Below are 23,397 nucleotides of genomic sequence, written 5' to 3'. Positions count from 1 at the left end.
TAATTTATTTATTTTAGCTTTACATTGGCACTAATGTTTGGAGGTATTACACGCTCACATTGTGTATTAATTGGAAAATATTGAGGGAAAAAAATTACAAGTGTGCTTATTAATTGCGAACGGAACGTAAATAAATAAGTGGTGCAACTGTTTTGGGAATAATATGGTTGCCGTCTGTTTGTGAGTGGGTGTCTGCAGTATCTGGCAAATACACGGACAGTCCCAGCCGGTGAGTCTTGCGTCGGCTCGTCGCTCAGCTGAACCTCCGCAGAAGGTCTTTCTGTGGTAGCCGGTTAGCATCATGGCGAACGTTGTGGATACTAAGCTATACGACATCCTCGGAGTTTCACCGTCCGCCTCTGAAAATGAGCTGAAAAAGGTAAGGGCCCTGTGAAACGAAAGAGGAATTTCTTGGTGTTAAAACAGAATAAAACGAGAAAGACAGGTCACCAGTGTAACGTGGCCTAGAAACAAGCTAATGCACGGGCGCTAGCTTAGTTTACTGAACGCTAGCTTAAGATGTATAGCAGCTGCTAGCCTAGCCTAGCCTAGCCAATAAAATGAGCTACAGAACTGTGCCGCACTTTATCGCATTGCGTTTTTTAAAGACAATTCAAGCTGCACTTTGTTGACGCTAAATGGCTGATAACAGTTGTTATTTTTATCGTGTTTACACACATTGTAAGACTTGAGTTGGCCCTCACCGAAAACCAAGAAATACATTGGTGACCACGAGTGTGATTAGCTTGCCGGCTACTAATGCTACATGATACATTCCAGCAAATAGTCTCCACCGGTTCAGTACCGAGGCGACGTTAGCTAAATGAGTCACTGACCGAATTATGGCAACTCAATAATGCCATCTGTGTGTTTACTAGCCTCTGTTTAACATTAAATAATAATGAACTAGCCGTGTAAACTGTATTAATTTGCGTTAACGCCAAATGTAAAGTTGTGTGGTGGTTATAAGCTAACGATAATATCACTCTTCGTGTAGCTGTAGTAGCAAACATTCACATATTTTTACTTGGTGTTAATGCAAACATCCTTCAATGGCACATTTGTTTATAATCGGCAACACTGCGTCCCCTGCAAAAGATGCTTGGAACAGCCTTATATATGTTTGTGAGTGCTTGTGTGCTCGTATTCTGTACCATAAACCAACCAAATAAATAAGATAATCGTCAACCGTGACAACATATTTTTTTTAACCCGAAGCTCAGCAGGCCTGTTTGTGGCAATTAAAGAAGATGCCAGTCGTTTTCAAGACATATTTTGTGTCAAAATGTAAAGCTTTCATTGTTGTTTGTGAGGTCACGAGATCATAATAGTGACTGCTTTACTAGAAACTTAAATATATAATTATTGGGTTGCTGAGGTGTCAAAGACAGCCATGCATTTGCCTGTGTCCTGATGTTTTTGACAGCAGGCCCACAAGTCAAGCCCTTGGCTAGTAAGGACAGTAAATACACATTAGTCACTTGCAGGTAGACCCATTTAACACGGGTACCAGGGCTGAGGCCACTCGCATAGCTTTTTTCATGTTGATTTGGTTTTATTACAGGCCTACCGCAAATTGGCCAAAGAATACCATCCTGACAAGAACCCTGATGCAGGAGACAAGGTATGATGCACCAAAACACATCATGTTAGCAGCAGCAAGAGTATGATATCCACAGTGCCGAAAGCAGCAGCAGCAGCTCAACAATTGGGCTCAAGAAATCATGTCAACTTAATTTTTCATGATCACACATCCCCACTCTTTGAGGATCAGAACACAGATTATGAAATGGCTTTCCTCTCGAGAAAAGCAAATCCGCTTTTAATGTTTACCACCTTATGACTTAAAGCTTCTGATTTTCCAAGAACACAACACTAAAAGCTAGTCTTCTCCTTTTTTGTAGTTCCTTTCACTTTGTAAAAGGGGCTCTTTGTTGTGATGTGAGTGTCTTTGGAGCTTACACTGTGTCAAGCAACCTGATTGTTCTTCATTCATGTTTCCAGTTTAAAGAGATAAGCTTTGCCTATGAGGTTTTGACAAACCCAGAAAAGAAGGAGCTTTATGATCGCTATGGAGAACAAGGGCTACGGGAGGGAGGAGGCGGAGGGCCTGGCATGGATGATATCTTCTCTCACATTTTTGGTGGAGGACTGTTTGGGTTTATGGGTGGACAAGGCAGAGGACGCAATGGAGGGAGGAGAAGAGGAGATGATATGGTGCACCCTCTGAAGTAAGTGTTGTACATTGATGTAGCTTGTGTGCTTCATTGAATGGTTGACACACATTCTTACAACTGATTTTTCTCACAGAGTTTCTCTTGAAGACCTGTATAATGGCAAAACCACAAAACTGCAGCTCAGTAAGAATGTGCTCTGTGGCGCCTGTAATGGGTGAGTCTGCTTTTAGTGTTTCAGTTTCATGATTAAAAGCATATTTGTTTGTAGTTTCAAAGTCCAAATTGATCATGCTTTTTAATAGCAATAATTGTGTTGTGCATAGATAGAAATGTCTGATAACAATGCTAATTCTTGACTGTTGACTTTAAGTCAAGGGGGTAAGGCAGGAGCAGTGCAGAAGTGTGTGGTATGCAGAGGACGGGGTATGAGAATCATGATTAGACAGCTGGCCCCGGGGATGGTTCAACAAATGCAGTCAGTCTGTACAGACTGCAATGGAGAAGGTAATATGTCAGTAAACACTCACATACTGAAAAGCCTGGATAATGTACAATCACAAACAAAACAGCATGCTGAAGTCATGTAATCTGTGTGTGTGGTTTTGCAGGTGAAGTGATAAATGAGAAGGACCGCTGCAGAAAGTGTGAGGGTCATAAGGTGTGCAAGGAGACTAAGCTTCTGGAGGTGCACGTAGACAAAGGCATGAGACATGGACAGAAGATCACATTCTCGGGGGAAGCTGACCAAGCACCAGGCATTGAACCAGGTGATATCGTTCTGGTGCTACAAGAAAAAGAACACGAGGTAACCCAAAACAGATGGCACCTAATATTCATTTTAAAGCATTTTTTTTAGGAATGAATGCTGCGTTTACTTGAGAAATTTGGTGTGATGAAGTACAGTAACAAACTTCAATCTAAAACAGGAATTCCGCCGTGATGGCAGTGACCTTCACATGGTCCAGCGTATTGGCCTGGTTGAAGCTCTGTGTGGCTTCCAGATGACCGTCACACACCTGGATGGTCGTCAGCTGCTCGTCAAATACCCGCCTGGCAAAGTCATTGAGCCAGGTAGGCATCATTCATTGAATCACCTTCCTTACGTTCTTGTTTTTTTTTTTTTTGTATTGGTCCACTGTTTTGTGGACAGCACGTGAAATTTTTGCTTGGGAATTCATGTTTTCCTGCAGCTATTTTTGGAACAACAGAAGAAGAATGAGCTAAACTTTTGATGTAGAAGCAATTTTTGTTGTTACATGCCACTTTGTTGTTATAAAGATCTATAATTTTCTGGTAAATACTAAAAATATCTATAATACACTCTTATCAAGTAACAGAATTGTCAGATCTTAAGCATGCTCATATATGTTCATGGCACCTATAGCTTGAAAGTGTGAAATGTATCATTATATGAAAGAAAATGTAATCTTAAATTGTTATTGTAGCACTTCTGAACATGCGTAAAGAAAAGTGGTGTACTCATTTAAATATTAGCTTTGATTGCCTGACTATCGGACAATCAAAGTTGTCCGACAGATCAATAAAGTATCTATCTAATTCTGATATCCTGTGTCACATTATGCACAGCTTGTAAACTGCAATGCATATACAACAATGCTGTGTTGTAAAACTATAATTCCATCTGGTTCATTTTCCTCCCACGTGTGTGTGGCAGGCTGCATTCGAATGGTGAAAGGAGAGGGCATGCCTCAGTACAGAAATCCATTTGAGAAAGGAGACCTTTACGTTAAGTTTGACGTCCAGTTCCCCGAAAACAACTGGATTAGTCCTGAAAAACTGAATGTAAGTTTCAATCTATAATTGTCCTGATTTGCACACTGTTAATCTGGAGTGACTGAGGTGTCTTGACACGTTTTTCTTTCTTTCTTTCAGGAACTCGAGTGTTTGCTGCCTGCTCGTGCTGAAAATCCTGTAATCGCAGCAGATGCGGAGGAAGTTGACCTGACAGATTTTGACAGGAGTCAAGGTTCAGGAGGTGGAGCCAGAAGAGAGGCCTACAATGATAGTTCTGATGAGGAAGGGGGCCATCATGGTCCAGGGGTGCAGTGCGCACACCAATAGAAAGACTCATACATAGACTTGCACACATATAAAAGCATAAATACATGAACATACAGCCCTATCGCAAACACCATTCAAGACTTGCTGCACATACACGCGCACATTTCTCTTCTTCCATGATTCCCATGAAAAAGAGATACACAAATATTCACCCTCCTCAGTTCCATGGTGCCCATAAGTCAGAGAGATCCTGGACATGTGATGACCGTTTTGTGTTTATGGACAGTAGTGCTCATCAAAGACTCCAGCAAGAAGGTGGTCTCATACTCAGAGGTTCACTGACTGAACTTGACTTGGACCTCCCTGTTTTCATCCTAAGCTTTTACCTTTCACTGTGGGAAACACAAGTCTAGTGTATAAAATGCAAATATTGTTGACTATCTTGTAAAAGGTGTAGTTTAGTCAATCACACACAAGCGCATGCTGCTTCTTGCTGAAGATCTTGGCCATGTAGATCCAGGGTCCAGACACTACAGAGAAATCTGACACCACACCTGTTTCAATTTCAGTGTGTCACTGCTATTGAAGTGCCCTGCTGCCGTAAGAGCTAACCTGAATACATCCCCACAAGTGTGTCCTCTGTACAGAGAACCACACGTTAAGGCCACCTCATCCTCTACGGTGATTTGTCATATTTTGAAGATGGGATTTGCTGGTTCTGTTAAGTTCGTAGCTGTCATGCTTTTACAATATTAAAGCCCTGAGTATAGCACCTGCCAGTCAGGCATTATGTTGTTTTTTTTAGTCTGGATTTTGAGCTTTGTTGTCTTTGTTTGTGTGAATGTTAGTGTGTTTGAGACCACATAACTTGAAGTTGTGTACTCGTAATTACAGCTGAGGACACACTGTATTTTGTATGTATGTATTGCAGTGGCTCAGTGTGTGGGAGCTGCTGTGGAATGTTCTGGCTTCTTAGGGGTGGTAGGTATTCCTGCAGTGTGAGTGGACACATTATAAAGTTAGTTAAGGAGGAAAAAAATGAATGTTTATTTGCTGAGAATCCCCCCCTGTAGACAGTTACTTTCCCTTTGTTCACCAGGACTGATGGGTCCTCTTCTCCTGCAGGAAAACCACTGGGCCTGCACCAAACCCTCTGTAATATACATATCCCCCCATCGTAGTGTTGTTAGCCAAACCTATGTCCCTTGACATGTTACAGTACTCCCATCCCCACACACCTGTAAATACAGTTCCAGTCCATAGGTGCATTCAAAGTCTACAGCAGTGCCGTTTTGTAGTCCGAACATTTACTTTCACATGTGAATTGTGGCAAACGGAGCCAACATATGTTTTGTACACGTGTAGGAAAGTTAATGGGACCACTGTAGACCTTTAACATGCACCTCTGTGACTCATTGTGTGTGTAATTTAGGCCACAGGGGGATAATGTGTACACAGTTAATGGAGGTCATTGATAAATTACATTATTGTTAATGCTTATGGTTGTCAAGATGATAATTAAACTGTATAATAAACTACAAGTTTGAGATGTGTTTTGTTTCATGTTCACAGGGTGCATGCTATAGTTTCTTCATGTACACTTACAGTATATGACCACAAAAAATTAACACCACCAGTGATATAAAAGTTGCATAATTACACTTAAACACAAGCTAGTGTTTGGAAAAAAATGGTGGCTCAGTAAACTGTAAATGCGTAGGAAATCATACATGTGTTGTAGTATATGGTTGGATGTTGTACAGGATTTATGAAGTTATTATTTAGTATAACGAGTATAAGCTGCTGTTTTCTCAATCTTCTCCGTCCTCTGTTTCTCTGCTATGGAGGGCAACTGGACCAAGGAGTTCCTTAAATCCTGCAGTATTCCTAAAGGATAAGAGAGGATGTAGATGTCAAGCCTGTTAGTGTTTTCCATCTATGTTTGAAGGAGTAGCATTTACCTGTCTCTTTTTGACTGCATGATATAAGAGCGCTCTCTTCTGAGCTGCTCCAGTCGCTCTCTGACAACAGTCTTTTGCTGGTTCTTGTCTTCCTAAAACGACACGATGCCCCATGGTGATATTACCAAACATTTGAGATAAAGCTACCCAGAGTGTCTTAAACATATTTACTGTAGTTACCATTGGTAGATCTTGTGTGACATGTCTTAATCTGTCAGTGTGTTTCAGGCCGAGCAGGTCTTCCTCTGCCTTTCTGTTCTGGATGATTGACAGACGCTCCTGAACCTAAAAAAACAAATCTTATTAGACAACGTCAGTTTTAATTTCCATTGTTTAGAAGCTCTTTCAGTGCATTTTCGTCCACTTCTCTCACTCACCCTCAGCAGTTGTCTCTCTCTGTCTCTCTGCTGCTTCTGTTCAACCTTTCTTTGCATGTCCACCAGATTACGCATCGTCCTCTCCCTCTCCATTGCAGACACTGGTTCTCTCACTCGCTCTCTGTCCATTAAAGTGGATTCTCTCACTTCCTTCTTGCAGTCTACCTGGAACAGAGGGAAAAAAAGCTTGTTTAATGTCTGAGATAAATGAGTAATGTTCCGTTAATCTTTTTCTTAAAGAGACTCTTACTGTTGCATCTGGAGAATATTTCTGGTCTTCATGGTGATCAGGTTCAGGCCCTGTCAGGTCCCACAGCTCAGACTCTGCTGAAGTAGGACACGTTTCCACCTCAGTCACTGTGTCGTTGGATTCTCCAGAGCAGAGGTCATCAGCATGTGGGTCGGTTTCAGCGGAATCAGCCAAAAACTGTTCTGTGGCCTGCAGACTCTCTGTGACCAAAGCTTGTGTTTGCAGGTTACATTCACATGCAGCTTCTTCTTCGTCTGCTTGATCAGCTGTTAGTCTCTTATTCAAGGTTAACTAATGAGAATAGAAAAGGTGAAGAAATCAGATGAATGACACAGTGACAGTGTTTTATGGTCTGCTACAAATTCATTCAACATTACCTGTTCTACTGTGCGGCTTTGCTCATCTCCAGTCTGAGCTTCACAGTGACCAGGAGAACCAGAGTGTAACACAGAGGGTTTAAGATCTTCTCTGTCTTTCTCTTGAACTGTTTCCTTACATTGTGCTGGCTGGACTCGGGTCGTCAAACTGCTCTCAGCATCCTGACTCGCAGCTTCTGCCTCATAGTCTGTGTCATCCTCTGGTGGTTTGCTCCAAGCTAGAGTGATCAGAGAGCCTTGCTTCTCGTAGCTCTGGGGAGTCTTTGTTTCACTGTCCTCTTCTTCTGTCTGGTCTCCTCCCTCTGCAGCGAGGCCCTCGTGAATGTTACTTTTTGCATCCGACACACACAAGATCTCCAAGTAGGGCAGGTCCTCCATGATTGCACCACAACCTGGAGGAGTGCAAAGCATATTATAACTGCAGCTATGGGTATATATTTCCTATTTATGAATACAATACCTGAGCAGACATCCTGCTTGTCAGTCCCATCTGCGTTTTGGACTTCATTGCTGGCTCCTTTGATCGAATTGTCGGTCTGAACTTCAGCTGATCCACCATTGGTGTTTTGGACCTCAACTTGTCCCGTGAAAGGTGACTGAGCTATGATTTGCTCACTGTTGCTGTTTTCAATCAAGTTTGGATATTGAATCAGCATAGTAAGAGGTGCATCTGAAGTAAGGAGGTGGAGCAGGTTGGTGAAGCGCTGTGCTTGGATTTCAGATTCATATCTTTCTCGCAGAGCTTGGACACGCTGAGCATTCTAACAGACACAAGATGTATCTTTATTTAAAAAGTGTCCTTTTAAACACATTTGTATGTACTCCTGCAGAGAACTGGATATCTTGACTAACCTTATCCATCAGTGCTTGTAGTAAAGCAGATGCTTGGACCTCCTGAAGCTCCATCAGATGGGTCAGGAGGAGCATCGTGCAATCCTCTAAGTGAAGTTGGGACCATTCTCCTTGGATCTGCAATTCAGGCTGGGATTGTGTGTCGCTGCCTGTCTGCAGGTCAACATGAATTTCCCTTAGTCTTTTTATACAGCCATTTCTGAAAGCAGCCTCCATATGAGTCTCTATACAAGAAACAGGAAAGAAGATGATTTAATATACAAGTGAAAGGAAAACAAAAGAAACCCCATTCTGACAAAAACCAAACAGATTTACCCTCTTTTGGAGGCTCTGTGCAGCCTGGCCCCTGCAAATCCTCTGGGGAGATCCTGTGTACCAACCTGACCAGGTGCTTCCTCTCCTGCTCCTGAGTCAGCACCAGCAGCTGCAGCACGACCTGCTGGGACTGGGCCAAAGTTTATGCTGTTACCAATAAAAAGACTGTAGTGCTCTCTTTTTTAGAAGTTTAACCCAAAATATTAGGTAAGGTATACAGTTCAAGAGTAATATTGTGACATAAAGCAGTGCCGGCACCTCGGAATCAGTGGCCTACAATCAGATTTACATTACCTGCTGTTCTGTCGTGAAGTCCTCCTCTTCTTCTTCATCGTGCAGCCACAAAGCGACCTGCTCTGCCCTGCATGGACTGTTCACCTGAGGCCTATAGGACAGACAACATGCAGCTGAAACGATGTGTAAAAAGGGCATGAAGCCAGACCTGGTGACAGTGAATGCATGTTCATTTTCAGTGTTTCATTATTATTTTTGTTGTTAGTGTTTATTGTCTTACCATGAATCCCAGGACTGCCGGGCAGCTAGAAGAGCACTGTAAGACTTTTTTTCTCTCTGAGCTTTAAGAGTTGCCAACCTGATGCGCAGACACAGCAGCCGCAGGCTCTCCTCATGCAGCCTGTAAGGCAAAAGATTAATGGATCACAGTCTCATGATTACAAACTACGTGTCCCTAATCTAGAATGAAAATATGTCTGCAAAAAATTCCACCACAAGTCAAATGTGTAGATGTATACATTTGTGTTACTCTAAATAGGTTATGTGTTCATTCACCTCTCACCCAGGACTGCAAGTGTGTCCTGCTCTTGTTGTCGAAATGTGTGTAAGTCATTCAGGAATGAAACAGCAGACCAGGACTGTATCTTGGACTCAGCACAGCTTCTAGAAGATGCACTCAGATCGGCCCTGCAGGATCAGTTTTATACATGTTTTTTCTGGTGACGCATCAAGTTGAAGTTCTTAGTTGTTTTAATGTTTCCTTGAATTGAGAGAAATGGTGCACATCAATGAAAACAAAGTCTGATCATGCAGTAAATACATCCCATAATCCACAGAATTCATACTGGTTTTCAGGAAAGGTATGAGGAACAGAAATTTGAAGTTGTGTAAGTTTGGCTCAGGTTTGTTGTGATGTCGCAAAATCATCTCACAAATCACCGTCTTTCTCTTTACTATAGATAGGGCAGACGCTTCACTTTCTCCAGTCTGCTGCTTTGGGGTTTTTAGATATTTGTCTTTTATGTCCTATACTGTGAGCTTTCTCCTGACTGTCAACTTGTGACTCAGATTATTTGCGCAAAGATGATTGGATATGTAGAATACATGTTGCACAAACATGGATATGGGGTTGTCTTTGTACTCGCTGAGGCTTACAGTTTCCTAAAATGTTCTCATATGAAATTCATGGTGGCTCCTGAGATAAAACATGTTTAGAATTAACTGGTAGACATTTTTCCACATGGTGACTTGTTTTTTTTAACATTCTAAACTTGCCAACAACACCAAATACACATTTTTTGGTGTTTATGCAAATCCCTAACAGAAGGAGGTCCATATGGCTGCTCAGGTCAGGGGTCCACTCTAATGGACCACTCTCACCACCGCGCAGTTCAGTTCAGTATTTTTTTTGCGTCTTGTACTCAGGGGCAGATCCAGATTGATTTTAGGGGGGGGGGGCAATCTCGCCTAGGAGAATTGGCAATTCTCCTAGTAGAGATTGTGATTGGCATCTCTACTAGGAGAATTGCCAATTCTACTGAATTGCCATCTCTACTGTGACATATCTATCTACTGATTCATATCTATGCACACTAGTCTGGTCCGATGCAGTCTTGATGATGACGTTTCAGGAGTATGTGAGAACGCAAGTACGGACAGTTAAGGTACTAAGAAACGGCCACAGTCTTCTTACTGCAAAGGTACAAAGCTGCTTGTCCTCTCCTCTGGCATCAGGAAAGTCTTCAAAGCTTCTTCAAATCCAAACAAAATGCAGTCAAAAGATCAAACTAACGCCATTGGTGCATTCAGGTGCAGTTAGACAACATAGTTGCGTTCATGAGCGTGGGAAATCGGAGTATCAGTAATGTAAATTTCCAACGAAAATTTTGGGGGGACACACAGGGTGGCCAATCAGATCATAGGGGGGCCACTGTCCCCCATGCCCCCACAGAAGATCCGCCACTGCTTGTACTGGCTCAATTAATTTTTGTTGTGGATATATGTTTGGTTGTGTGTATGCTTTGTACTGTGTTGAGCTAAAGAGTAAAAATCCTTCCCTCCTATCACATCACAACCATCGGCCTCATTCGGGTCTAGCAATGTACCAGTAATGACCCTTATTTTTATTATTTAGTTTGTCCCTTTAGTATATTTTAATGACTGGTCTGTACTTACACTTACATGGTTAAATTTTTTTGAGAAATCTTGCCTTGTTTTTTTCACTTGTGTCTCTGATTTTGTATTTTATTGGTTTCATGCATTGCAAAGTTCAAATGTCCAAGTAAAGTTAAGAAGAAAAAAAAAGCAAAACACAAATGACTGATGTGGGACAAACTCTGTGCATGTGTGTTACTTGTATATCCTGAATGCTCCTGGAAGTTCAGCCAATCGGAGCATGTCAGCTGACTCCAAAGCTTCTTCTGCATGATCCTCCAGCTTCTCCACTTCCTTGTCTTGTTGCCATGGCAGCAGCGTCTCCCAGACACTTTCAGCTGTGCAGTGGCCAAAAAATGAAATGAAAAATAAAAATTAACCAGGTTCTATAATGCTGAGCAAGCTGCACTTAAAGTTATGACATTGTTCTTTAATGTTGTGATGAGAAGTCAGAGTGACATTTTCTTACTGTGGTGCTCCTGAAGCATTTCTGTACACAGCAAGTACATCACCACATCGTACTTCACTTTCACTAAGAGGAGGATGTCTGACAGGGAGATACACCCCCATGCCTGACCTCGGACCCTGAACCTTTGGCCCTGCCAGGGAAAGGGTAGGATGCTTTGTACACCCTCTGATGCCAACCTGAGGAGAAGTATAGACTCATCAACACAATTATAGTAAAAATAAGCACTTCAGGGTAGAGAGATGGCTTGTGACATTGCAAAAAGAAGTGTTTAAAATACTAAAATCATTAAATTTTTCTCACATACGTTAAAAAGCACAACTGTCATTTTTGTAATTACAAATTAAAAGTTGTATTAATTTTCAATGCAACGCTGCTCAAATCAGTGGGTTTGGTGCTGCAGCCTTAGTTTGATACGATCAGCGGCTTCTAGGTGACGCTGGCTGATGAATTTTTGTATAACAGAATACTACTTTTCCAACAGTTTTTTTTTCTTTTCTACATAATTCCATCATTGTCACTTCTGCTACAGGAGCTGCTGTTCACTGAAATTGGATTGCTTTATTGTAAATATATCAAATTCCCTTAAAAATACATGACTTATCATGCATGCAGCATTGTATTATTGAGGGTGGGTAATGTAAAAAGCAATTCTAACGTCTGTTTATACTGTTTCCTTTAGTAGTGTCATGCACTATAATTGAATATTTCCTTATGTGATCCTAATGCAGTATGCATTAGGATCACAGAAAGAGAATACTCAATTAAAGTTCTTGTATCTGTAAATTGAGCAACTTTTCATCTTGAATTAAACACACTCACCTAACCCAGCACTGCCTGGCTGCTTTCCCGAGTCTTCTCACAGTTGTCACTCTCCCACAGGGCTCTTTTTTCCCTAGCAGTCCCCCCATCTGTGCAGGGAAAATAAAACATTCCAAATAATGATGAACAGAGTAACTTCCTCCATGCAAGAGAAAATCTGCTACACTGTAAGTACAAACCTTAGGACTGTCCGCTTCAGTCATGCACATCTTTAAGAATCCTGAATCTGACTTGTACGCATTTTTCAAAGAAGTGGGGTCTGTGCTCTCATGCAGGGAATCCATCATGTGATGAAAAGTGTTGAGATTTCCAGTGTTGAGTAGCTGCAGGTCCCAGTATAGCTGGAGATAACAGTATTTACTCTTAGTATCACTTGCTTTCTTAGAATATCATACATTTTACTAGAAAAGAACATTAAATTCTACCATTTCCTTCCTCTCCCTCTCTTTTTCCATTTCTAATAGAACATCCAGAACATTTTCACCAACACAGGACCAGCTATTGTCGTCTCCTGCAATCTGAAACGCACACAGCTACGTAATATTATTCTTATATGACATAAAGACTTGGGAGTTGATTTGATAGTCAGTTTTATTACCAAATATGCCTGAGTTGTTACCTTCTTCATGGCTGAATGTGCTTCATTGGTGTTGGAGGGAACATGAAACACTTTGCGGTGGAGAAGACTCACATCTTCGATGGAAAACTCTGCTCCAACGGATATGCCCAAAGATTGGTAAAGACCAGCAATACAGTCCTGAAGCAAAGCATAAGGGTGCTGCTTTTAGCTCACACGTGCTCATGGAAAACAAATGCATTTCTCAAGCCACATCAAAACATCCTACCTGCTCCATGTTTTCACCACTGCAGACTGATGAATTATACAGTACATTACTATGGTTACAGCAGTGCTCTGGACAACAACCGGATCGGATTACAGAGCAATAAAAGTGAACGTGTGTCTGTCAGAGGGAAACAAAGATGAGTGAAATGTGATAGAGGCTTCATAGAGTTTGTGTGAAAAGTGCTCTTTAGGATTTAAATTCTAGTGAAAGTTGGCAGCTACTAGCTTATACAGTTATGGTCAAAAGTTTACATACACTTGTAAAGAACATAATGTCATGGCTCTCTTGAATTTCCAGTTATTTCTACAACTCTGATCTTTATCTGATAGAGTGATTGGAACAGATACTTCTTTGTCACGAAAACATTCATGAAATTTTGTTCTTTTATGACTTTATTATGGGTTAACAGAAAAAGCAACCAAATCTGCTGGGTCAAAAATATACATACAACAATGCTAATATTTGGTTACACGTCTCTTGGCCATTTTCCCTTCAATTTGGTGCTTTTGGTAGCCATCCACAAACTTCTGACAAGCTTCTGGTTGAATCTTTGACCACTCATCTTAACAGAATTGGTGCAGTTCAGTTAAATTTGTTGCCTTTCTGACATGCACTTGTTTCTTCAGCATTGTCCACATGTTTTCAATGGGGTTTAAGTCAGGACTTTGGGAAGGCTATTCTAAAACCTTATTCTAGCCGAATTTAGCCATTCCATTACAACTTTTGATGCGCCCAAAACCCAACGTTCGGGCTGATGACTTTAGGTTACCTTAAAGAATTTGAAGGTAATCCTCCTTCTTCATTATCCCATTTACTCTCTGTAAAGCACCAGTTCCAATGGCTGCAAAACAGCCCCACAGCATTATACTACCACCACCATGCTTGACGGTAGGCATGGTGTTGTTGGGGTTAAAGGCCTTACCTTTTCTCCTTCAAACATATTGCTGGGCATTGTGCCCAAACAGCTCGATTTTTGTTTCGTCTGACCACAGAACTTTCCTCCAGAAGGTCTTATCTTTGTCCATGTGATCAGCAGCAAACTTCAATCGAGCCTTAAGGTGCCGCTTTTGGAGCAAGGACTTCCTTCTTGCACGGCAGCCTCTCAGTCCATGGCAATGCAAAACACACTTGACCATGGACACTGACACCTGTGTTCCAGCAGCTTCTAATTCTTGGCAAATCTGCTTTTTGGTGGTTCTCGGTTGACTCTTCACCCCCCTGACCAATTTTCTCTCAGCAGCAGGTGATAGCTTGCATTTTCTTCCTGATCGTGACTGTGACAAAACAGTGCCATGCACTTTATACTTACAGTTGTTTGCATTGTTGCTTTTGGGACATGCAGCTGCTTTGAAATGGCTCCAAGTGACTTTCCTGACTTGTTCAAGTCAATCATTCACTTTTCAGATCTGTGCTGAGCTCCTCTGACCTTCCCATTGTAGCGTTTGTGGGCATTTGTATCCAATGAGCCCGATTTAAATGGTCTCAGAGAAGTCACCAGCTGTAGTCATTCATAATCACTCACAAGAAGTTAAGAGGCCATGCTATGAAGCTCATTTCATTGACACAACTTTCTAAGTCACCAAAATTGCTAATTCATGTTGCTGTATGTATATTTTTGACCCAGCAGATTTGGTCACTTTTTCTGTTAACCCATAATAAAGTCATAAAAGAACCAAACTTCATGAATGTTTTTTGTGACAAAGAAGTATCTGTTCCAGTCACTATCAGAGAAAAATCAGAGTTGTAGAAATAAGTGGAAACTCAAGAGAGCCATGACATTATGTTCTTTACAAGTGTATAAACCTTTGACCACAACTGTAAGTTGTACTGTATGCTGCCTGTATACCATATAATCATGTAAGACTCACTGATGTGAAAACAGTAGTGTTCAACTGATTCCCTCATCATTTCTAAGTAAATTTTGATGTTAAACCATTATGAAGAAAACAAATATATCAGACTATTCTTTTAGTTTGATTTATAAACAGTTGAGTGCAGTTTCCCTGAAAAAAAGCAAAATATTGGAGCTCAAATAAATATTATTCCTTAATTTTTACTATTGTATGCTATAATTTAAAGTTATTTAATCTCTTTGCATGTTCAGCTGAGGTGATGTACATTTTGGTAATTCAACACTATTTCTGCCTTATTTAACTGATGCTCCTTTTAGAAATGAATGTTACCAAGATCATAATGAATAATTTCTCCGTCATTGTACAGAAAATGAAAACACACGAGAATTAGTGACAGTTTGCTTTATTTGTAAAATGGAGAAGGAAAAGAGGAGTACCTGAGATTAAGTGATTTACTGCATATACAGTCAGACAGTGCACAGTGATGAAATGTTAAAACACAAAATACAGTATTTCTTTTGAGTCGATATATAGAATCCGCAGGTTTTGGACGTTTTTCTAGATATTTTTCCATTTCGAATCTTGCAATGCAGTAACAGGAGGCTGATGCGAGGGGCAGTGCACGTATGTGTGAATAAGTGAGGGTTCACTTGCTCACTGAGTAGTTCAAGCATCATGTAGAGTTGCCGTGAACGATCTTGGGGCACTTCTCTGGCTGTATGCAGTAGTTGTTGTGAAGAACCAGGCCGGCGGGACACTGGCAGCCCGGGACGCAGGGCTTGAAGCAGTGGCTCTCGATCACCCGAGCGGCACGTCGACGTTGAAGCAGGTCACAGGACACGGAGGGCCGCACTCATCAAACACAAAGCCCCTCTCCACTGGACACCCAACAGCTGTGGAAGACAGAAGCAAAGACAGAACAATGAGATGGACGCTGAGAACTGCTGTAACCTCAAGGGTTTGCCTTATACTGACATTTACTGATGCCAAGTGGGAGTTAGCAGGGGGCTGATAACAATAAGGTCACATTTTACAAGTGAGGAGTGACCTTTTAGTTCTGTTTTACAAGTAGCACTATGAAACAAGTAAAAAACAATATTATTATAACAATATATTTTACTGCAGGAGCTCACAGACATAATATGGACACCTTTATCTTTCTTATTGAGTCACGTGAGATATTAGATGTTTAAAGGCCTAGAATAGTTAACCTTCCTGTTGTCCTCATTTATGGGCACCAAAAAATATTGTTTTCTTGTCTGACCCCCCCCCCCCCCAAAAAAAAAAAAAAAAAAACAGCAAAAAAAAATTTCCCCCAATTTCTGAAATTTGCAAAACCTTCAAGAAGAAAAAATCAGCAATTCCTTAAAAGTTTCTCTTAAAAATCCCCCAAATTTGGCAAGACATTTCTTTTAAATATTTTCAAAAAATGAGTAAAAATCTTCAAAAAAAATTCCTAAAAAAATATCTAGTGATTACATTTATATCAGTAAGACTTCTAATATTTTCTTTAAGAACATTCACAAAAAAAATCAACCAAAATCCAGTGAAATTCACTGGATTTTGGTTGATTTTTTTTGTGAATGTTCTTAAAGAAAAATTCTTAACATTTCTTTTTTTTCCAGCAAAATATGTTAAAAAATTTCCCAAAATGTTGAAAATGTGGACATCAGACGTTTCACTGTTAATGTATTTTTTCCACATTTTCAAACTTTTAAACGGGTCAATTTTGACCCGCAGGACAACAGGAGGGTTAAATCAAGTTGGTTTTCATGATTACATTGCATATTTCTGACAAAAAAAACCCACAATTAAAGTTAATTTTAAATAAAAGCACCAAAAGCAGTGTAGAAAAACTCCATATCTACTATAAAAAATATCTGCAAGGCCTTCATGCTGTCTGTTTTACTCACCACACAGCGATGAGCTCCTCCACTTCAGGATGACTCCAGCCTGTCTGCACTGGCTGGCGTACGCCTCCAGAGTGTCACACAGACACTCCTCAGCATTGGACCCACAAGCACAGAGGTCATATACACAAGCTCCATACCACGGTTCAGGAGGCACCACGCGATGACAGGCCTTAAAGGCAGCAGACTTCAGGATTTTACAGCGATTGTTGGCCGCCTTCTTGGCCTGGTAACCTGCGTCCTTACAGGGGTCCACATTCTCACCCGGACGGCAGGATGACAAGGAATGGCTGCCATTTTTGACCTTAAATGACAGGGTTATCTGATATGAATGCTGTCAAACCATTTGTCTTTGTATAGTTATTGTTAATTATTTTATTTGTCTATTTTATTACTTCTGTGCATTTGTTTTACCCTCCAGCTGTTGCCAAACTCAGACTCTGACATGCTGAGTCGTCCACTGGGCATTCGGAGGTCATCCTGGTAGTAGTTATTGAAGTTTCCACAAAGACCACATGTCTGGCCCTTATAGGAGCCTGGAACGCTCACTTCCACATGTGAACGAGGACTCCAAAGCACCTACAGGTGAACAAGTTCATGTATTAGTGTGTTTAGAAAATGGTCCAAATTGTGAAAACTTGAATAGGCAAAAAAACAAACTGTACCTTCAGCCCAATGTTAGTGTTGAGTAAAATAGTGTTGGTTTGCCGTTCGATATAGATGTGTGGTTCTCTGAGGAACGGCAAAGTGACAACGTTGTCGTTCACCTGAAGGGTGCAAAAGAGGCTGAGTGGGTGTGCAGCACAAACATAGGAGTATAAAATCATTTGTAGTATTTGCATACAAACCTTGACAACCCAGTCCTGCAGCAGCTGCACTGTGATGTCTCCTACAAACACAGTCACCTCTTTAGTCCAGGACACGCCTTTACGGCCACGATCGTCATTTGTGGCATGAATACTGTACAAACAAAGAGAAGTTACTGAGCATTATTTGTTCTTTAAACTTTTTAGACACTTTTTTTAAATAAAAAAAACTCTTGAAAAGTCACATAAATACTGAATGTTTGCACATGAAACAATGAAATCATTTTAGAATTGATCCAAAAAATTCTGATTCTATTTTGCGTAACACAAAACTGGTTGCATTCTGGTTAATGGTTGATCCACAAAACAAAACCTGAAGGTTTCATTTCTAATATGCCAAAAAGTGGCATATTAGGACCTCAAACATGAACTGTTATGGCGTCATAAATTCATATATCTTATTTAAAAGGGAAAGACAATACAAAAGATAATTTTACATCCAATTAATTTTGCACAAACTTCGACATCTGTTCAATATCCATAATTGGTGGTAAGAGCAGCAGAGCGTTTGATTGGGACCACAGTACCCCTCCTCAGAGACATCTACACTGGCAGACTTCTGGGAAAAGCCAGGTTAATCACCAGAGACCCCTTACACCCCGAACACTCTTTTCTCTCCCCTCCCCTCAGGTAGATGTTACAGGATACTTAAAGCTAATACCAACAGACTCAAAAACAGCTTCTATCCCCAAATGTCTTCTCCCTACCCTCTGAATGACAATATGACATGCCAAGTGCACTATTCATGTTTAAATGTATTCACATTATGTGCAATTATCAAGCGTAGAGCAGGTCTCTAACCAAAAACTGTTTCCACACTGTATATTTGCTCTTATATTTTGGTTGGATATATTTTTAGTCTGTGTTAAGATTGCTTTTGTGTGTTAAAATTCTAAAAGCTTGCAGATAAACAGTATAAGATCTTGAGTGATTTCCCCTGACCCATGTTCACTGTAAAATAAGAAAGTGAGTCCACACTATAGTGATGCTAAAAACTTGTGGAAATGCAGGTTGACAAAAGCCAAGTTTCCTACTGCAAACCAGCCAGCCTGTTTCAAGGTCTATAAAAAGAACCATGCAGCCTTAAAAGTTCCATAAGTTGATAGTAGTTGAACCCAAGAGGATTTTTTCCTTGTTAGATCCTTTATTTTGAAGGATTTTTAAAAGAGAAGGAGGAGGTGATGTATTTTCTTCATATTTCAGAAGAACAAAACGACGATTAGAAAAGTAGTGCACTAAACATGTCCATTAACATTCAACACTTGCTTGGGTAACCATGGTGACCCACTCACCTGAAGTCACCTCCTTCACAGTCCTTAGCCAGGACGTACGTGCACGTCCCCTGGAAGTGCAGCATGCGGCCATCGAAGGTTCGGTAATGAGGGTCGCCAAAGGCAATGCAGGTGGCTGGACGAGGAAGGCAGTGAGGACAACACAAACCTGGGAATACTGCTGGCATCTCATCCTGACAGCAAACACAAACACACAAACTGTATTACGCTGACTGTAACTACATTAAACTCAGAATACTCACTGTAAGTTAAATATATATCTCCTGTGTCAGTATTATCTTTCAGGAACCATCCTTAGTGTAAACATTGATGACAAGTGTCTGGTTCTCTACAGACTGCGGGGTTAAAACAGTGAGGCATCATGGGAACATTTCAGACTATGATGAAATACAGAGAAAGCGAGTGTGTGTGCTTGTTGAACTGACTGTTGCACAGGTGAGGGGAGGGCAGCGTTCACTGCGACAGTGTACGTCTCCAGTCACACATGTACAGCTGGTACACTCATCCACCTCCCACTGTTCATTAGAGTGATACACTGTCCCCTGGTACAGGCACGACGCCTCTGGGTCTACAACACACACACACACACATTAAACTTGTTAGACATAACTTTCAGCTAGCGCTACAGCTGTGGCAGCTCATTTCATCTGCTGACTGTGATACCTTGACATTCAGGGCAGCATTTCCCCGGAGGCTTCACTTGTTTTTGGCCACTGAGACAAACCACAGGTGGACACTCTTCAACGCTGCATTCAATGTAGCCCATCTGAAGAAGCATTCAGAAAAAATAAGATTATTTACAAGGTAGAAGATCTGAATACATGCAAAGTCTATCAACAATCTCAGGTCTAGTTTAGGAAATACGTTATCTTATATTAGGTCTTACTGTTATGCCTTTATTTAGGAACAACTTCAGTTTTTCCTTAAAGACACCTCACCAATCAGGTTCTGATCTACATCGTCAAGCTGCAGCCATGCTAAAATAGCTGAGGTCCTGTTATTTCACTTCTGCTTCTCTCTACACCGTTTCTTGAGTTTTAAAATTGAGTTTAAAATCATAGCTATCCTTAGAGCTTAAATAAGTCAGAATAAGATCATTAATACATTTTTCTTGTGATTTATAGACATTCATTCAGATTGAAACACCTTTTCTTGTGTTGATCTACCATATTATGATGTAAAGCAAAATAATTTATGGTAAAAATGCCATAATGATTAGTGCATTTCTGTCCGACTCACCTTACAGGTGCAGGTGATACAATCATCATTGCTGTCTGTCCAGCTGGTGCCGTTGATCATACGCTGGTTCTGGCTCTCAATCACACAATCTACAAGAGATATCGTAAGGAGGGATATTTATTAAATGCGAGTGCCGTTGGGTCACATGGTAGGTTGTGATGTGATTATTTATGGTGTAAATCTCACGTTTACAAACGGGACAGCAGCTGTCTGGAGGGGTGAACTGTTCATTAGGAGGGCAAGAGAGCGGAGGGCAATTTTGGTGTAAGCAGGTCCAGGTCAGATCCTGAGTTAGACAGAGAAACAGTGTCACTGCAGGGAGTTAGGTAGTGGACCAACAATTCAGCAGAAAGAAATCAGTAATTAATGAATGTTCAACAGTATTCCTGAGGTGTTCTTGCTATTCTACCTTGCACTGGCAGGTAAAACAGGGGTCATTGGTTGCCAGCACCTCATTGCCAGTCAGCTTAGCAGTGCAGTTAGTCAGAGGCTCTAAACATAAACACATACACACAAATGTCACAGAGCGCAGCCAGAGTGCAGCGATAATACGTGGTGTAAGTGCAGTTTAGTACTGACGTGCACAGACAGGACAGCAGGAGTCTGGTCCAGAGAACAAGATGTTGCTCTTAGGACAGTCTACCAAACTGGGACACTGCTTTCGGTAACACTTCAGGTGCTGCTTTCCATCCGGCATCACCTGAGATAAGAACAGATTGGATTACAACTGCTGCTGTGGGAAATATTAAAACTTCCATCCATCCATCCATTCTCTATACACCGCTTTATCCTCACTAGGGTCACGGGGGGGTGCTGGAGCCCATCTCAGCTGACTCAGGCGAAGGCAGGGGACACCCTGGACAGGTCGCCAGTCTGTCATATTAAAACTTTTGTACCTCAAAATTATTCTGAGACGAGCCACTATAGTTAAAATCTCTTTTATTGAAAAGAAGATCTTAGTTGTTTTTATATCTGTATTGGAAAAAAAAAAACATGGCGCATTTTAGCAACATGCATGAGATTCCATGATCAAAACTTTTCCAAAATCCCCCTATAATCTGTCTTGTTCTTCCTTTTTCTTCAGGGCATCTTCTTCCATACATTGTCATATTGCCACCTCTTCTACATCTGTTGCTAAATCGAGCCAAGGAATTTTCAACCATTTCACTGATCAATTAAACAAAAGGGCAAACCATTTTTAAAAATTGCATTATGCAGGAACTTTGTCTCATGTTTTACATATAAATGTAAATTCTACACAGAGAATCGGAACTTTTAGAATGTAAAAAGACATTAAAAACATAACTAAACATAACATTAAATATCAGTCATCTATCACCACTATTAGATCATATTCAGGGGCCTGGTTTTAATGGCATACCTCACATGTGCAGATCTGACAGGGGTCATTGGATGGATGGAAACTGTCTCCTGGGCTGTACACTCTGCCCTCAAAAACACAATCTACACAGAAATAACATCTAAGATTACCAAACATTACAAGGAAAGGCTGTAAATATATAAAACCAACTGACAGCTTTAGAACCTTCAGAGGGGATTATAAAGACCTGCTTACCAGCACACACCGGGCAGCACTCCCCAGGCACACTGATGAAGTTGACGCACGGAGACAAGCAGCGTACTTCAGAGCAAGTGGTCACTCCGTCCACACACATGCAGTTCATACAGGGAGTGGAGTCTGCAAACCAGCTGCTGCCCTCTGCACGCTCCTCTCCTCCATAAATACAACCTGAGAAGGAAACGTCAACCACTGACAACCTGTTTCCTCTGTGACTGTAATTTGCTGATGGTCTATTTTACCTCTACAGCGAGGACAGCAGGTGCCCGGATCCGTCACCTGGTGTGTACAGTTCAGCTTGGGACAGGGGTTTGGACTCATGGCCAACGACTGTCCGTCAGGGAACTCCTGTCCATCCTGCATACACGCTGAGTCTAGAAGCAGACAAGAAACAAAGACAGACGGACAACAGAAGAGGACAAAGAGTGAATTTAAAATGTCTTTTTTGCTCCTCATAAAGAATGTGATTAGTACCAAGATTTAAATCAGTGTGGCAGATAACAATTTTGGGTTTTGCTATTTGATATATGTTACGACATACATTCTTAGAACAGAAAAGATGCAGGAGCTCAAATAATCGTTTATCATTATGATTATTTTTGTTTTCTTGGCATTTTTCTGATTAACAGTGAACACATCAAGAGTTTACACTGTATACTAATGCAGGACAACTTTTTCTGATGCAAGTAGTGAATAAATATAGAGTTACATCTTACTGTGCTCTGAGTTGTTCACCAGTGTCAATGATAATTGTAAAAAAACGAGACTCAGTATTGTCTGCATGACTTACTGCATAGTTAGAGCATATTTAGAGAATATAAATGCCCAAAACCATATGACCTCAAATATGTTTTCTGTCTCGTGCACAAAAAATGTAGACTTTTTGGTTTTAATGGAGAAATGGGACAAATTTATATTAAATCTCTAAACCTCAAGCAGTTTCTGGGTGTTTTTGCCCATTAGATTTTTACTCCGCCAAGGAACGCAGCGGAGTTATGTGACGATCAGTGTTCATTTGTCTGAATCTGGACAAAAAAACGACATCCAAAAATGGACAAAAAGCGTCATAGTTTATTATCCCGTCCGAAAATGGACAAAAACGTCATAGTTTAATATGTCGTCCAAAAATGGACAAAAAACGTTGTAGTTTAGTATGTCGTCCAAAAATGGACAAAAAAATGTCGTATTTAAAATGTCGTCTGAGAATGAACAAGAAAGGTCATTTTTTTTGTCCGAAGATGGAAAAAAACGTCATAGTTCAGTATGTTGTCCAAAAATGGACAAAAATCGTCATAGTTTAGTATGTCGGTCCGAAAATGGACAAACAACGTCATAGTTTATATGTAGTCCAAAAATGGACAAAAAATGTGGTAGATTAAAATGTCTACCAAGAATAGACAAAAAACGTCATAGTTTAGTATGTCGTCTGAAAATGGACAAAAACGCCATAATTTAGTATGTCGTTCAAAAATGGACAAACACGTCACAGTTTAGTATACCGTCCGAAAATGGACAAAAAACGTCATAGTTTAGTATGTCGTCCAAAAATGGACAAAAACATCACAGTTTAGTATGCCGTCCAAAAATGGACAAAAATGTCATAGTTTAGTATGTCGTCCAAAAATGGACAAAAACAGTTATAGTTTAGTATGTCGTACGAAAATGGACAAAAACGTCATAGTTTAGTATGCCGTCCGAAAATGGACAAAAAATGTTATAGTTTAGTATGTCATCTGAAAATGGACAAAAAACGACATAGTTTCGTATGTCGTCCGGAAATGGACAAAAACGTCATAGTTCAGTGTG

The 23,397-nt window shown here is 40.7% G+C and overlaps 3 protein-coding genes across 3 annotated transcripts in view; 1 reads left to right on the top strand and 2 right to left on the bottom strand.

The window, feature by feature from the left end:
* Window positions 1–209: 209 nt before the first annotated feature.
* On the top strand, window positions 210–5,746 carry dnaja2b (DnaJ heat shock protein family (Hsp40) member A2b). Its single transcript, XM_022191945.2, has 9 exons — window positions 210–379; window positions 1,565–1,624; window positions 2,005–2,231; window positions 2,311–2,391; window positions 2,548–2,681; window positions 2,786–2,982; window positions 3,104–3,248; window positions 3,853–3,980; window positions 4,071–5,746. Exons 1-9 carry the CDS (start codon window positions 302–304, stop codon window positions 4,257–4,259), a joined length of 1,239 nt encoding a protein of 412 aa, XP_022047637.1. The 5' UTR covers window positions 210–301; the 3' UTR covers window positions 4,260–5,746.
* Window positions 5,747–5,882: 136 nt separating this feature from the next.
* LOC110949738 (uncharacterized) lies at window positions 5,883–14,203 on the bottom strand. Its single transcript, XM_051951426.1, has 20 exons — window positions 13,775–14,203; window positions 12,853–12,969; window positions 12,627–12,764; window positions 12,433–12,525; window positions 12,187–12,348; window positions 12,008–12,096; window positions 11,189–11,364; window positions 10,919–11,057; window positions 9,121–9,252; window positions 8,846–8,965; window positions 8,626–8,716; window positions 8,332–8,461; window positions 8,017–8,240; window positions 7,625–7,925; window positions 7,165–7,556; window positions 6,788–7,078; window positions 6,538–6,702; window positions 6,341–6,445; window positions 6,161–6,252; window positions 5,883–6,086 (listed from the first exon to the last, which is right to left on the bottom strand). Exons 1-20 carry the CDS (start codon window positions 13,802–13,804, stop codon window positions 6,011–6,013), a joined length of 3,063 nt encoding a protein of 1,020 aa, XP_051807386.1. The 5' UTR covers window positions 13,805–14,203; the 3' UTR covers window positions 5,883–6,010.
* An 889-nt stretch (window positions 14,204–15,092) lies between these two features.
* The window catches only part of kcp (kielin cysteine rich BMP regulator), a 34,758-nt gene continuing 26,453 nt past the window's right edge, over window positions 15,093–23,397 (bottom strand). Inside the window, 16 exon segments of the mRNA XM_022191946.2 lie at window positions 15,093–15,506; window positions 15,509–15,598; window positions 16,619–16,919; window positions 17,030–17,194; window positions 17,281–17,382; window positions 17,464–17,575; window positions 18,774–18,946; window positions 19,199–19,341; window positions 19,437–19,539; window positions 20,013–20,101; window positions 20,199–20,298; window positions 20,422–20,504; window positions 20,592–20,712; window positions 21,394–21,476; window positions 21,589–21,762; window positions 21,834–21,965. Coding sequence (XP_022047638.2) covers window positions 15,379–15,506; window positions 15,509–15,598; window positions 16,619–16,919; window positions 17,030–17,194; window positions 17,281–17,382; window positions 17,464–17,575; window positions 18,774–18,946; window positions 19,199–19,341; window positions 19,437–19,539; window positions 20,013–20,101; window positions 20,199–20,298; window positions 20,422–20,504; window positions 20,592–20,712; window positions 21,394–21,476; window positions 21,589–21,762; window positions 21,834–21,965 — 2,099 coding nt within the window. The 3' untranslated portion in view covers window positions 15,093–15,378.

The sequence above is a fragment of the Acanthochromis polyacanthus genome, chromosome 8, assembly GCF_021347895.1.
Source record: "Acanthochromis polyacanthus isolate Apoly-LR-REF ecotype Palm Island chromosome 8, KAUST_Apoly_ChrSc, whole genome shotgun sequence".
Classification (NCBI taxonomy): Eukaryota; Metazoa; Chordata; class Actinopteri; family Pomacentridae; genus Acanthochromis; species Acanthochromis polyacanthus.
The sequence above is the reverse complement of the archived record's forward strand: the minus strand, read 5'-3'. Positions and strand labels throughout refer to the sequence as shown.